Source organism: Rhea americana, unplaced genomic scaffold (assembly GCF_003343005.1).
Source record: "Rhea americana isolate MKP2758 unplaced genomic scaffold, rheAme1 scaffold_46, whole genome shotgun sequence".
Classification (NCBI taxonomy): Eukaryota; Metazoa; Chordata; class Aves; order Rheiformes; family Rheidae; genus Rhea; species Rhea americana.
In genome coordinates, this window is record NW_028186601.1 from 1,970,140 (window position 1) to 1,986,004 (window position 15,865).

A 15,865-nucleotide genomic window follows, 5' to 3' on the forward strand; every position below is an offset into this window, starting at 1 on the left:
GAAAGTCAGGACACACATGGAAATTTCAATTTTGTTTTTTGTTTGCTTTTTTAATTGTAATTTCATTACTTAAATTTTACTCTGTGATTTGTAATGCCGCAACTGTTTAATGGCTGCTGTATCTTAATAGAAAATGCGAAAACAGACTTTTGGCAACCTTTAAAGAAAAATGTAGATATATCACTAATGGAATAAGCTTTCTGCTGGTGAAAATAAGAGTTTTTAAAATAAGTATATGTGTATATATTTTTACTGTTAGGCTGGAAAGTGCTTTTGGCAATAATGCTTGAAAACCAGTCATTTTCCTGTTCTTCTAAGGACACTAATGAGCCATGCCAAGGTACGTCTGATATGTGTTCTCCTACATCTCTTTCAAATAATTTAATGAAGTCTTAAGATATAAGTAATTRTTTTATATTTTATATTTGTAACAGTATCGAATACTAGTCCTCTTTCTTGTTTCTTGTTTCTGGCATGCTACAGGAGATTCTTCRTAGTAATTATGCTCAAAGTGTCCAATGGTATCAATCACTGACTTACTACTGTCACTCCATTCTTCTAATCCTTGTTCAGTTTCTGTCTGGTAAAAACAAAATTGGCTTGTCACTTAATTTAGATTGTGAGAAAATAGTGAATGATTCCAGCTTCTCACTTAGCTATATTTCTAACTTGCATTGATCAATGGATTTGAAGACTGGCTTGTAAAGATGTTTGTGTTTACTGAGGAAAACCAAAACAATAAGAAAGTAATCTTTTTTTATTAATGCCCTTCAAAGTTTTCATTTTTTTTAACTGAAGTGTTGTAATGCTTCTTAGTTCAGTGAAATAACAATAGAAGTAGCTAAATTTTCAGTGAAGTTCAAAATGATGTTAGTCTAGAAATCTGAACTTCTGCTTTGTGCTTTAGAGGACAGGAAGGGCAGAATTCTATACATGCTTTGTTAGGACTGTGTAATGTAGTTATCCAGTATAGGCTACTGGTATGCTGCAAAGGCTGCTGGCTCTAGAAATACTTAGAGCAAACTTAGATGCAGTTTTTGATATCCATTTTAGTGGTCTCTCTCTCTCAAAAAAAAATTGCACATCATCATTTCCATTCCAGTAAGGCTGGTTACCATAAATTACAACATGGAATTATCATAGCAGTCAAAAGAGCCTAATGTAACCTGCAGATGTATAGTTTTGGATCAAGAYAGTAAGCAAATATTCCTTAGAAAAAACAAATAACATGAACTGTATATGCAAATTRTCTTGTAATTACCTTTTAATTCCTATTGCTACTATTACTATTTTCGGTTATTCTGTAGGGCACATTAAAAATCTGTGTCCTTGTAAACATAATTGGTTTGATGTTCCATATTTGTAAGACAGCTACATGTACTTTTTCTTAGCTCTACTGCTAGAGTTCTGTGCCTTGTTCTAATTCCTGATGCCTTTTTATTAGTGATCTCTGCAGTCAGATTTTCATTTGGAGTTAGAGTAAAATAGTTAGGATTTGATAGCATGACACAGTATCATTTATGTGTGTGGCTGTAATGCTAGGAGGATTTAAAGAAAGCATAATTGTGAAATCTACATATTCCTATCAAATATTCATGTGTGTCATGGAGTTTGAATTTCCTAACAGGATAGTTACTCTTCTGGAACTTCATCAATTCATAAAGTTGAAACATACATTTACTGAAACTAAGTATTGTGCTCCTAAGAATACTTTAAGGTTGATCTTTCCTGTTCAACTCTTAGCTTTTCTGTACTTCTGGTATAGAAGCAGTCTCTCTTTTTTGTATTTTGTTATTTTTTTTTCTGATATGGACAAAATCCTCACTGAGAACTAGAGTAAAATCTTCAAACCCAATTCTTTTGGGATTATTTATATATATTCAATTATATCAGACTGTATCCTGACATTAACCCCCTTTATTATGTCTCATTTCTTTGAAAATATTCCCTCATATTTTTCGTGCTTTTTTTGAATCTCTTTTTATTTCAGATATTATTGAAGTGCTGTAAGATTTTGTGGAAAACGTGTGCCTATTAAAAATGTAGCTATTACGTTCTCTTAGGCAGTTTAAGACCAAGGTTTATCAAGTTCCAAGTTAAAGCAAGAATATATGTTCATTGGTATTGGCCTGCATGTAAAGTTTAGCAACTTTTCATGTCCACTTCTTTTCTCCAGATAAAAGCAAGTGTATCGCAACAAGACAACGAAGTTGTGCTTTTGTGAATACTCCATTACCATGTATTAACAAAGCTATTCATCACATTCGAGAGTTAGAAGTAAAGATGGAGAAATGCTTTCAACAGGTATGTTTGTGGTTGAAAATGGCCAAATGCTAGTACTATTCCTTACCTTCAACTAAAAGATCACACAGAATCAGTAAGGTTGGAAGGGACCTCTGGAGATCATCTAGTCCAACCTCCCAAGTATTTCCTGGTGCTCGTTCCACTGGGGCTTGAACCCAGGACTTCCTGCATGTAAAGCAGATGTGATAACCACTACACTATGGAAGGTTTGAGATTACTATGTTGTTTTTTATAAAAACTTAAGTGAATCTGCAAAACACTGCCTAGCAGGTTCAGTCATGGTGTGTTTTTATCTGATTACAGTTCTGACAAGTCAAACTATATTATTAAAATCAATATACCACAATAGCATAATGTAATATATCATAAATATTAGTAATTAATTAATAATTAATAAATGGTAATTCAGATGCACATAGATTCRTCTCAGTGAAGTGGATAGTGAGAAGATTGCTRCTTGTGCAGACAAGTTATATTTAAATAATCTAGCTCCAGTACTGCAAAGAGTGGTGTTATAGCAGCACATCATTAGTATTAGCACAGACTACAGTGTATTCCACAAAAATTGCTAAATTCTCTGCACTGAGATTTCTGCAACTGCAGCATAAATACTATAATAATCCAAGGTACATGAGCCACAGTGACATCTTAAGTTATGCTGATTAGCCCTCTTATGATACAAAATTCGGTGGCCTGTTATACTTTCTGTTAGGAAACAGWAAAAGTACATATCATCTGAGATGTCTAATGGAGTTTATCTTTTGCYTTTGCAGTATGATCGTGTGTTTAAGGAGGAGGAAATACCATGGTAAGAATCATACAAAAACAATTTTGCTTCAATATCAATTAATTATTTAAGAAACTGATCTGATTATAAAATCTGCTCTGTGAACTATCGGGTTTACTAAGTTCTTATTTAGAATGCACATAAAATAAACATTCTTAGTGTCTGCAGTAGCAAGTTGCTCTGGAGACCAAAAGTGCTCMTGGAGAATTTCTCATGTCTTTCCTAGTCAGTAACTTGCAAAGATTCAAGATGATCTCAGGTCCCATCTAAATGATGAATTTATATGGGTAAGAATTGTTAGGTTATTAATACTTCTAAAATTGTGCCTCTTTTCAGGTACTTAAATATAGCTAAGAGTCCTTATTTTATACTCTCATTGCTTTAAATTTTGGATTGAGAACATGAAGTTTAAAAATTCTAGAAGTTTCTGCATGCTCACTCTGATCTGTGTAAACTTCTTCAAATAGATCTGAGTGCAGTTTGTATAGAGGTCACATTTAATCTTGTCGCAACTTGTCTAGAGACTTGTGAAAGGACRAGTAATATAAAATAGAGTAGGAAAAAATTGAATGAAATGGCCAGTACATCATAGTATGTTGTAAAAAGACATGAAAAAACCCAAGATTTTGTTCTTTATTCTTTCTCAGTTTTCCTATCCTCCATACTGTTTAGATTCTTATTAAAGGCATGATTTTTCAGTGTAGTTTGTCAGCTATTTAAGGATGATTCAGAAGCTTTTGTGTATTTTTGAGTTACAGAATTGCCTTGAGTCTCACCTTACAGTATTTACAAGTAGGTGACTTTAGAGTTAAAGAAARAGAGAGGAGGCTTCTTAAAATAAACACAAAATGTGCTTCTAAATTAAAAATAACARTTTGATGAACTGCTTTTGTAGATATGTCTGCACTGGAAATATCTGGAATATACATGAAGCCGTTAAAAGTTATAAATTTAAAATGTAATTTTAAGGCACAAAACATGCATTTTTTTTTCTAAATTTTACTTAATGGCTGCATATATTTTGAAATGCATTTTTTTCCCTAAATTTTACTTAATGGCTGCATATATTTTGAAATACGCTAAAGAACCTTTAGCGTATTTCAGAGCCTAGTATTGAGGCTTCGGACCCAAAAGAAGACTATGCAACTTTAAATGGAATTATTTGTGAAGCAGACTACATTATAATACCGTTTTAGCTATATTCACCTGTTGAAACTCTTTTAAAAATCTTTGTATTTTAGGCACTGAGCTTGTTGTTGCAGCCTTTTTACTCAGCCAACCCTGTATTTCCCTCTGTATTGATACATCTGTTTTATACTCTTGTCAGAGATACCTACTGAATTATTTTGTGTTTGCATACTTACCTGGCTCCTGTTTATCAAATTCCTGTTTCTCTATTTCATTTGGGTTCTCCTCTATCACCAGGTCCCAGTTTTCTTATTTAAAGTCTTTTGTTTCCCACTACTGTTTAGATTTTTTTTTGTTCTATTCCCAGTACATTAAGTACATTTTCTGCTGATTTAGGGAGGCTTCAGTTTTATTTCTTTTGATCTGTCTGGCATAGGCTTTTTGTCTGTTATTTCTTCATGGAAACTGAACATTTTGCTGGAATGCTTTCAAATACACATTTTCACATTGTGCATGTATGTGTGATAAAACCTTGTGACTGCAGATTTTTTTTTGTCTTAGTTGCAGATGAAGGACATAAGTGGTCTTTAAGCTGCATATGTGAGCATAGATGGGTGGTAGTTATCCTTCATTCTGTTCTTCTCAACTCCAGTAGACTGACTAGAGTTTCTTGAGTTCATGTACGAGCTATGATTTGCTTCTGTTCTTCTTGGACTACTTGTGTTATTTCTTTCTCCTCTCATTTCTGGGTTAAATTTGCCCTGATTTCATTTTGATGATGCCCTGCTCCTCCCTGCTCTTGAGTCTCAGATTTCAAAAACTTATCTGTGTTGGAGCCTGATGAAGTATATGCCTTGATCATTTTTCCTTCTTCCATCCAAAAAAATCTTTTAATTTTTTCTTCATTGTTGACCCTCAAGTGATGACTTTCTTAAACTGATAAAAGAAGCTTGAGAGGGGTAACAACTTATCTACAACAGTTTCTCTTTGGCAAATCCTTAGACTTGAGGCCAAAATTGAGAATCTACATCAGTAAAAGATTTAAAAGAATTTGTTTCTTGTGTTTTTGTAAAAAAAGAAAAAAAAAAGAAAAACATTTAAGTGGGAATTGTCAACTAGGAATTCTTACGGTGTTTTTAGAGGTGTTTTTTAACAATTAAATTTAACTAAAACAATATTTAAATGTATAAAATTGAAGAAGGTAAACTTTGGACTTTGTATTTAAATTGACGTTGTTAAATAAATATTACTATCTAGAATTTTTTAGTGACAATTGGTTTTATCTACAGGATAACAAAAAAGGTCAGTGCTGAATCTAATGAAGATACCTGGTTGTCATTATCCACTAGATTGGATTTTCAAGATGTTAATATATCTTTTAAAGGTAAAAATGTTTAATAATACTCGATCTGAGTTGTAAAGTTACTTACCTCGTTTAATATTTGCTTTGCCTTTCTAATATGGTGTATGTTGTATGTAAATGATGTGCATGTTTGTATTATTGTCAGTCTGAAAGATATCTAAATTGTAAATGTTGTATTAAGTAATATATAAGTAATATAATAATAATTAAATTACCCTGTTTGCAAGAAGATAGTTTGAATTTCTGTGTTTAGATTTGTACTGTGTTTTAGCACATATATGAWTCAAAACAGCTAAATTAGTTGTGTTTCATTACTGGAAATTTTAGATTTTTTTCCATTGAATTTCTGTAAAACAGATATCACTGTATCACTGTTACAGGGTATTTATAATGTGTTCTTGATGAAGACCCCCCTCCCCTTTTTTATGGTTCACATCTTTATTCAGAGTATACTTTTTTGAATTAATTTTTAAATATTCAAGAGATTTAGTGTACATTTTTTTTTTAAGCCAACATACAACCTTGGTAAGTAGAGACTAGAGACTATTCTATCTACAGCAAATTTTGTGATAAAATTTCTACTGATGGCAGTGAAGCCAGAATTTCACTGCAGATCTTAACCAGTTAGCTTGCTTTCAATGCTTGCAGTTTTTAATCAAAATAATTCAAGGAATTATTAACTGTGTAATTAAAATTGGGATGCACCATTTGAAGTATGGAAGTCTGTAGCTTAAGAAATTCTCCTTTTTTAATAGATAATAATAAAGATAACCAAATGAAGACAATGGATGAGCAGCTCAAGGCATTTTGTATGGAAATAAATATCTGAGGTGTTTTTGATATCCAGATTTCACAGAATGTAATGTTGACTGTTCATGTGTGGCAGTAGTAAAACGGTGTTGTTGAGATATTACACTGAATATTATTAGCACTTCAAAGATTTTAATGTAGTCATTGATACTTCCGTAGTAAAATAAAATGAAACAAGTACTTTAAAAAAAGTTGAGATAATTAGACACCTGTACTATTATTTGGATGATTACTTGTCCAAACAATGAGGCAAAGGTGAAAATTTTGTACCATCCCTATTGTTAATTTTTTTGAATACTATGTTTAAAAGGAACTGGAGTAAAATGCTATTGAGATGCAAGTTTTGTATTGCWACGTAAGCTTGTTCTGACACGTGAAGAAGCCCAGCTTAATATTGAGAATGAAACTGGAGCAAAGACCATATGCTTAAGCTTTCATAAAAAAAAAAAAAAATTGAGTGTATTTTTAAAGACAACAGTGTAGCCAGTTGTGTTTACTGGATGCATGTGAACAGATCAGCTTTATATTGAGAATGAAACTGGAATAAAGAGCATATATTTAAGCTTTCATAAAAAATGTTTAATGTACTTTTAAAGACAGCAAGACTTTAACCTTGAAGTTGGAAACAAAAGCTTTACTACTGGAAGTTACTGAGCTAATTAAGCGACTAGATGCTGATTGCCGAGAAGCGGAAAAAGCTTTGGAACAGGAGAAACAGCGAGGGAAAAAGCTTAGCATGAAACTTGATTGTATGTCACTTTGGAGGCTTCAACAGCTCCCTGCAGCTGTGCAAAAAGGTATTGGTTTTGAAACTAAGACTATTTTTGTTGTTTTTCTGTCGGTTCGCTATTAAGAATAAGAATTATGCTAAGACTCTAATAGGAATACAGTATTTACTCTTCTGAATCTATTTTTTCTGAATATATTTCCAGAAAAACACTTAAGTGCTGTGGAGTAGTTAAGCATTGTTTAAGAAATAGCTTAAGAGTAGACAAGACAATCTGGAGATGACTAGAGATACTCAGTCTGAAGCAGAGAAGAAGAAGTTGGAACAGAATTGTAGAATAATGCAGTTAGGTTAAATCATAGATTAAACCGTAAATTAAAAATAAATATGTTATTTTAAGAAAAATTAAGATGTGATACAATTGAATGTAGCACATAAATCTTTAGTAGGAATTGTATGACATATGATTGATATGTCTCCTTTAAATCACAGATTCTAAATTTACTATAGCCTTTTGTGATATTCTATTCTATTGTGTAGATGACAGTTTAAAAAAAAATGGCAGGACTAGAAAAGGCTATGTAGAAACTGTTTGTCTCCTTACCGAGTTGTTCCAGGAAGCAAGTGTGATCTGAAGCTAAATTCTAGACTTACAGCCTGTCATTGAAGGAAAGTATRTTGCTAGAGGAAAATAATAAAAATAAGTGCATTGGCATTGTGTGTTAGTGTAGAGTATGTCAAATGTCATACATTTCTRTTGACAATGTTATATGCTGTAATGGGTGCATTACTAACTTTTCCAAATTTCCCGTCTTTTTATTATTACAGATTCTTCTGTGGTCCCAGTATGAGAAATGCTGATGGCAGTCTTAAAATCTCCTTTTTATAGCTGGGATTGCAGGTTCTCTTGAAATTTGCTCTCCTTTTCTTTGCTCTTGAAACTGATTCACTAGTCCTTCTCCTACCTTTACTTTATAAGCTTTGCATCTTGTTCAACTTTTTCTTATTCTTCTGACAGTGTTTCTTAAAATATCTTTTTGAAAAAAAAAAATCTTTACATGAATACACTTATTTTGTGAAGAGAGTTGTGTATATGTRTATTCCTCTCTACATTTCTGAGGCCACATCTGAGTACTGTGTCCAATTATGCGCTCCCCAGTACAAGACAGGTAGACAAAGATCTGTAGACTTTACTACAGTGAGTCCAGCAAAGGGCCACAAAGATTTAAGGAGCTGGAGCATCTCTATATAAGAACAGAGGCTGAGAGACCTGAGACTGCATAACCTAGGGAAGAGACRGCTCGGGGGATCTTACCAATTTGTATAAAATAACTGATGAGGGAGTGTCAAGATGACAGGGCSAGATTTTGTCAGTGGTGGCCAATGACAGGACGAGGAAATTCTACTTGAGCACAAGAGGACGCTTCACTGTGAGGRTGAATGAGTAGTGGAACAGGTTGCCCAGGGAAGCTGTAGAGCCTTCATCCTTCGAGATASTGAAAACCTGTGGTCCTGGGCCACTTGCTCTGCTTGAGCAGAGGGGTTGTAGGTCCTTGCCCAACTGTTCTGTCGCTCTGTAATACAGTTTTGCAACAACAGTTCAGCTTGCTATTTGTTTTMTTTGTTCATTTGTTTTTCCGTTTGAGGGGCATTATTATTGGACTGTTTGCAARTGTGAAAAAGATAGTCTTAAGAATCTCACCCATCTTTTTATCAAATAAAAACTTTTGTAGGCAAAATGAAAGTAATACATGAAAATAATTTGTAGGCATATTAAAATAATAAAGCCCTTACTGGAATTGCAAAATAATTTAATCCTTTGCATCTTGTGAAACCCCTACCACCATTTTTTTTATAAAGCTATGGTGAGATATATGCTGGACTGGACTGGAATTGAGGAACAAYCTGACCTCCACCTAAAGGTTGTTCTTTCCATTTGTGCCTTGTAAAACAGATATCCTGTCCTATGCAAGATGTTAAGAGAAACAGATTCCTTCCATCTTAGTATTTAAACAAACAAAACAGAGTAACAAACAGCATATGATTCACAGTGCAGTCTACTAGAGCCCTGCTTATAGATTTTAATGTATCCAAATGAGAGTGAGTATAAAGCTTCAAAAGACTGCTAGCTCCTCTGGAAGACTGAAAAGAAACTTATCGTATGATATTCCAGAATAAACCTCCAAAAGCAAACAAAAAGCTAGTTTTTGAAACCACAAAACAACTTCTTTGAAAAATAATTGTTGAGTATACTTTGGTTGCCTTATGAGGTTGACACTTTTGAGTTTCAGACCCCTGGGTCCACAAGCACTAACCTCAGATGTGTGTCAGACAAACTTGAGTTAAAGAAAATGAACGCCAGAGGAAATGGTTAAGTATCTTACATTCACATTGTCAAAATGAAAGGGTATTCTGATGTGGAAGAAGAATGAAATGAAAGTTCCTAAGAAGCTGACAGGAGTCAATTTAACCTGGAATCAGACATAAATAATTTTCTGCTTCAGTAGGAAGAGTCTTTTCATAACAGAGATATTTATGATACAGCAATCAACAGAAGTAATCAGAAGCTGTCTTGGAGAATGGATTCCACAGTGGTGGATTACTTCTTTCCCATTAGGGACTCCTGCATAGCAGTTAGAATATCCATTAATTCTAGTACAACAAGTGCTTGAGAACTGGGAGTTGTCATTTGCCAGTATGGTTCAAGCTACAGCCATATCCTGGCCAACAGAGAGCAGCAARCTTTGGCATGCAAGCTCATTTGATCCATGCAGTGTACATTGGTCTGAACCTCATTGATTTGAACTGTTTGATTTTTGGCTTGCAATTTGTCTTGAAGAGATCAAAAAAGTCTGTTTTTACTTGAGAAGAATCAAAGTGTTTTTTTTTTTTTTTTTTTTTTTTTTTTTTTTTTTTTAATCTGATAACTGTAAAAATTTATGAAAGACCACAAACCAAAGCAGACCATGTGCTTCCTTGGTAAAAGCTAAAGTTTCACAGTAGTGGGAATTTATACTGCAGTATACTAAAGACCTAAAGTTGTAGGGACTGAGTAGTCCTTCCATGCCAGGTACAAAGATGAGAACATCTTTGAAATTAGCAAATCAAAAAATTGTGGCTGGCAATCCACATGTGTGTTTCACTGACACTCTAGACAATTCTGATCATGCTTCCAAATCTGTAATATATAGTCAGTATATATTCTTTTAATTAGGGAATTTGCAAGCGAAGCATCAAACTTCTAGGTTCTTTCTGCACTATGGCACCACGGTGTTCCCACACATCATGCTTGGTTGTTATCACTGAGTAATGAATATCTTAAATGCTCACTAAACTATCTTGCCAGTATCTTCACTTCTGATTTTAAGGCTCTTTTCTTAATTCTCGTACATGTGTAGCACATCCCATCATGTGAAGGTATTGCATGGCTGTTTCAAGTCTTCCAGTAGACAACCATAAATCWCCTTTTCATCTTTGCAGGAGCTCTTTCCAGTGTTTTCTTGTAGCTGGTTTGTGGATGATTTATTCTTTTATATCCAGATGTCCAGTAAAACATTAATTGACTAGAGGAGCAAGCAACATTGAGAATCTTAAAAAGTAGGAGGAGAAACTCTCTTTAATGCTGTGTTGGTTTGGCAAATTATCCTTTTCTTCATAATGAAAGCAAGTGAGTTCTGAAGAAATCTAGGTTCATAAAGTTTTTTGAAGCAAGCCACGTTGATGTTAATAAACTTGTTTTGAGTCACCTAAGGCTTGGTATGCTCCCCAAAAGCAGCATTTTTATTTCTGGACTGCTAAGCTTATAGGGATGGAGAAATACAAATATTCTGTTAATAATAATAGAGGAATCCCTGGCAAGCTCTGATCATTTAGAAGGTGAAAATATCTCTGCAGATACTTCCAGTGTTAGAGATTCAGTGGTCAGTGTGCCTTTGCTAAACTGTTTTTCATATGATTGATAACTGTTTCTGCTCTGAAGTATAGTCTTCTCCTTTCAATCTATAACATATTTCTCAGATTGAGAGCAGCAGAGTATTTATAGCTGTTCCAGGAATAGGGCCTCAAAGAATGTCAGTCTTATCCTCTTCTGAATCCTGTTCGCCACTTTTCTGCTGCCTTGTTTGGATGCTGTGAAATAGGAAATYGTAGGCTCTGGTCCATCACAGTATCCTGCTACATTTCTTTGTTACTCTGGTGATAAACTAAAATCATAGGTTGTGGGAAGCCAGTTAATATTTGTAAACACTAATTAGCAAAGCAGAGCAGTGATTTGTCTAGAATCTTACTATAGTTTTAAGAATGGTACTGGATGCCAAAAAGGAGTTGAAGATGGAGAGAGAGAAGTTGCATAATATGTAACAGTATATTTCTGGATATAAAATAACTGTCAGTACTCTGGTGCATGTAATCTTGAGTTCTCTGACAAATACCTCACAATCCAGAGAGTGATGACAGTGCAAGAGACTTTCATAACTGTATGTACTTAAGGTAAACACTCAGCGAAAAATAGTGTGTAATAGCAGCATGACTCAAACCAAATACTTTTTTTTTCATTGCCCAGAAATGTAAAATGTCAAACAGTGCACCTCCCTGACAACGTATGAAAATAGTAATAATATTTKTATTTATTTATTTTTAGCCAATGGTTGATTGTTAACTTGGAACCTGGAAACCTACTTTAAGGTGTTACCAGCTTCCGAAGATTGCTGTTCTGCTTCTGAAGGACAATATATAATGCACTGAAAACGATGGCACTTTTTTATCACTATTTTGAAAAAGAGGAGCTTGAATAAAATTCATATTTAAAGTATCAGATTTAAAATTCAATTRTAGAGAGGTTAGAAACTGCTGTCAGGAGAAAATCTTGTGGCAGCTGGAAAATCAATTTTATAAAACCTAGAGAACTGCAAGAAGAGGAGATTGATAACAGATCTCCATTCTTCAGCAGAGTGAATCAGGATTTTAGCTACAAAAAAATGTTACTTCTCCAGTCAACAGCTATGATTCAGCTGTAAATCATTGTTGTGCGTTGTCATACGGTCCTATGACTTGACAACATTCTCTCTAGAAATATGAAAAGTGAGGAATAATGGAATATAATTAACACATTTTCAATTCTGATAATGCATGCAATGATACAGTAGTAAAAAATAACAACATGAGGTTTGAGTGTAAGAATTCTCAACTCTCCTGTCTTCATTTATTATTGGGCTGTGGCAGTATGACAACATGTTCTTGGAGGAAATTTGTCTTTTTTTTTCAAGATTATATTATTTCATTATATTAGGCAAAAATTATGCTAAAGTGGACTTGAAAAAAAGAAAAAAACTGTGGGGATGTTATAATTATCCCTAATCTAAGTATTATAAACCCAGAAGATTCTTAGAGTTTGTGTGACTTGTTCTGTGTAGTCAGTTGATCCCATTATTTTTTCAGACTTCTCTTGCTTTCCATTATTGCTAGTTCCTGCTGTGCTTATGTCCTGTAACATATTCAGATAATTGCAATGATGTAACCCATCCTCAGAATTGACCTTCTCTAAAATATAACAACAATCCAATGTAAAACCCATTTTATCCATCCTGATGTTAGGCATCACTTTGTATAAGATAAAAAGCTACTTATTCATATAATGTCCATGTAACTTTCAGTGGCGATGAAATAATAAATTTACATGTTTTTGACATGTCTTGTTAATATGTCGGAATTTCTTGAAAATTTCTTGTCATCTTGAATGGATGAYGTCAGGTGTTCCGCAGCTACTTCTCAGAATTAGAGAGACTTTTTTTCAGCAAATTTTTTCTGTCTCTCTCAAATTTATAGTGAAGTTTACATCAGTTGAGGCATTCTCTGAAATTTTCTTATCTGATAATCTTAGCTTACTTTTCCTAGTTGGATAATAACACTTTTTCTGTGTAGAGCATCATCTGCTGCAGGATTATTAGGACGTCAGCTGTAATGAGCTGCTTCTTCTGAGCAAGATGAAATTATATAGTGTATTTTGAAGTACACATTTCATCAATCGATGGCATAGTCATGTTTTTTCTGTGCAAGGACTTTAGGAAATTTACATCAAGGAAAGAAAAGTAAATCCACTAAACTGAATTAAGTCCAATGTACTTSTGTATGGCAACATGAATATGTTTTGTGTGCTGGCTTTGAATTTGCATCTTTTGTTTAGCTTTTTTTAAAGCCACATTCAGTTCAGGAATTTCCTGAAATGAAAATAGTTGGTATATSAGAAAATATCAGTAGGAAATGTCATATATACTTACCCTGTTCTTCCTCTGCATCCTCATATGTCTACTGCTGGATACCAGGAAGTTCAGTATAGCTGTTCTTGTGTTAAAATAACCTCTTCTAGATGTGCCTTAGGGCTGTATATTTTAATTTCCTTTATAAAAACAAAAATATCCTTCACTTCAAAGATTTGCTTGAATGGTATACTAAGGTTGAGTTTCAAAACAGTTCCACTGTTAATGGAGTATTTAGTGATATCTTTTGTAATAAGTATCCTCTGTTGAATTTTAAAATAGTTTATAGCAAAATTTTTCGAGTCTTAAATACTTAGTATTATATCAACATATTTCATAATCTCATTGAGTATTCATAGTGTCACTCAGCTACTCACGTTTTATTATGCTAATTATCTTTTTAACAGAATATGAAACATGTACTCAAGATATCTTGGAACTACAATGGCATTTTGATTGTAAAARCTGTCAGCTACAACAGGTAGAAAATCAAGTACGTAAGATAGAAACAGTCAACAAAAAGATTCAAGAGGAAATAGACTTCATGAAGAAACACAGCCCTCTGCTGGAAGAAAAGCTGAACCTAGAAGGTGAAACTATGAAGGATGTGTTATTGGCTTATGAAAAGGTAAGTAGAAAAAATATGAAGATGCTTTTATTAGAATCTTTCCACTAAGTAGGTGCCGGCAATCTTTTCATAGGACCGAAGTCTGTTTTAAATACTGTACACAGAGACTGTGAACTGTGTGCCTCCTCTGTTATATACACGAGCTCAGTGCAGAAAGAATCTGGGGAAGATAATGCTATTGATTTTTAATGAATGTCTCCTATGCACATATAGTATGCAATTCTAACTTTGTTGATTGATTCTGTTTGGGGTTTTTCATGGGAATGGTAAAAAKCATTTATCTGTTTTGTGCATGAATTGTTCTCAGATTTCTCTGTGGGATATGGAGATGTTAGAGCWTTTCAAAGAAAAAGTTATTAAGATTTAATTATTTTTCAAGTGCTGGTGTACATTTTTTTTCCTAATTTATTTGTTGAAATAATTAATGCCTAATGTGGAAAATATCAAACTGAACAATCAAGGTGTAACAAAGCTGGAGGGTAAGCCATTTAAAACTGATGTCTAAAAAGGAGAGCTAGTGAGTAACTTGAAGTACAGATTTTACTACCAATTGTTATGTTTTCAATATATTTTCTATAGTAACTTTTAATTACAAATCTAGAGATGAATCTCTCTTTCAAGATGGGTTATTTATAATCTCTCCTAGAAAATACTCTATGTTCATGAATAATTCTTAATAATCATTGTTGATTTTAGCTGGTTTTATTTTTAACTTCTCATTTTGAGTAGTCAACATCTGTATGTCAAAATAYTTTTAAAATCAGAAAGAAGTAATTGCATATTAAATCACATAAATAATAAAAGAATTGTAAATTAGTACATTGATTCACTTTTTTCTTAGTTTAGTATCAACAGATCGTGATACAGTATGTTTGAATTACAGCTTGCATATTATTTTCTTTTATAAGTCTGGAAATAATTTTCTACACACCAAAARCTGTATATGGTTGTGAGCTGTGAGACCGTTCATAGTTAAAAATTAGCATGTTGTTCTATCAGTGTTACAGGATATTTTCAAAATATTGGTTAATTAAAAGTCAGACTGTCTGATTTTGTTTTTTATTGTTTTTGTTGATACCTTAGGATATATTATATGCACTCAAAATGCTGAGATGTTCCATAATGCAATTCAGGAAACAGACTTCAAAATTATTTTTTGAAAAGCTAGTTAAAAAAACCCCTTTTTCATTGTTTTTCTTTCCAAGAAGTTACACTACATATCATAAGAACATAATTCAGTGTTACTGTAAGTCATTTATATATTTCATCTCAATAAAACTTCTAATTATTAAATAAAATATTTACAGTTTTTATTGTGTTAGAATGTATGTGCTGCTTGTTTCTCAGTTTTTGTTGCTTTTTTCCTTCTGTAACCTTAAAAAAAAATGCAGTTGCCATTTTTTCTTTGTAATTAAAACAATTATTTAATTTTGAATCTCTAGCTTTTAATATCCAGAGAACCAGRTTGAGCAGTTAAGTAACTGTTAGATTATAATAATGGTTTTATATCATGTTAATTGCTGATATTTGTGGTTATAATTTCAAAAGCAGAGGCAGTAGGCCTGTGCATAACTCCATTTGGAAGTTAATAGGAACAGAGCGATTCAGTGCTATTTATACGATTGAAAATTGCCTTCATTGTTTGTATTGTCTCAGGTGCTTTTTTTTTTTTTAAATATATATCCGTGACTGTGTGGTTTGCATATCCTCTAGGAAACCTTTAAGTAATGATTCTGTCAGACTGCTGAGTGAACCTTCTTTCCACATTATTTCTGTCTTTCTGCTCCAGAGGTCACTGTCTTCCCRTGGAAGTAGCCACCTTTTCCCAATAACTTCTGAGTTTTGTAATAGAATGAAAGCCTTC

At 33.2% G+C, this 15,865-nt stretch overlaps 1 protein-coding gene across 2 annotated transcripts in view; it reads left to right on the plus strand.

The window, feature by feature from the left end:
• The first annotated feature begins 265 nt into the window (after positions 1-265).
• Positions 266-15,865, plus strand: part of CCDC178 (coiled-coil domain containing 178) — a 189,118-nt gene continuing 173,518 nt past the window's right edge. For both annotated transcript variants that reach the window (XM_085316233.1, XM_085316232.1), the window contains exons 1-6: positions 266-340; positions 2,177-2,304; positions 3,078-3,112; positions 5,509-5,603; positions 6,989-7,189; positions 13,781-14,001. In XM_085316233.1, the coding sequence (XP_085172359.1) occupies positions 283-340; positions 2,177-2,304; positions 3,078-3,112; positions 5,509-5,603; positions 6,989-7,189; positions 13,781-14,001 (738 nt within the window). In that variant the 5' untranslated portion in view covers positions 266-282. The remainder of the gene's footprint in view (positions 341-2,176; positions 2,305-3,077; positions 3,113-5,508; positions 5,604-6,988; positions 7,190-13,780; positions 14,002-15,865) is intronic.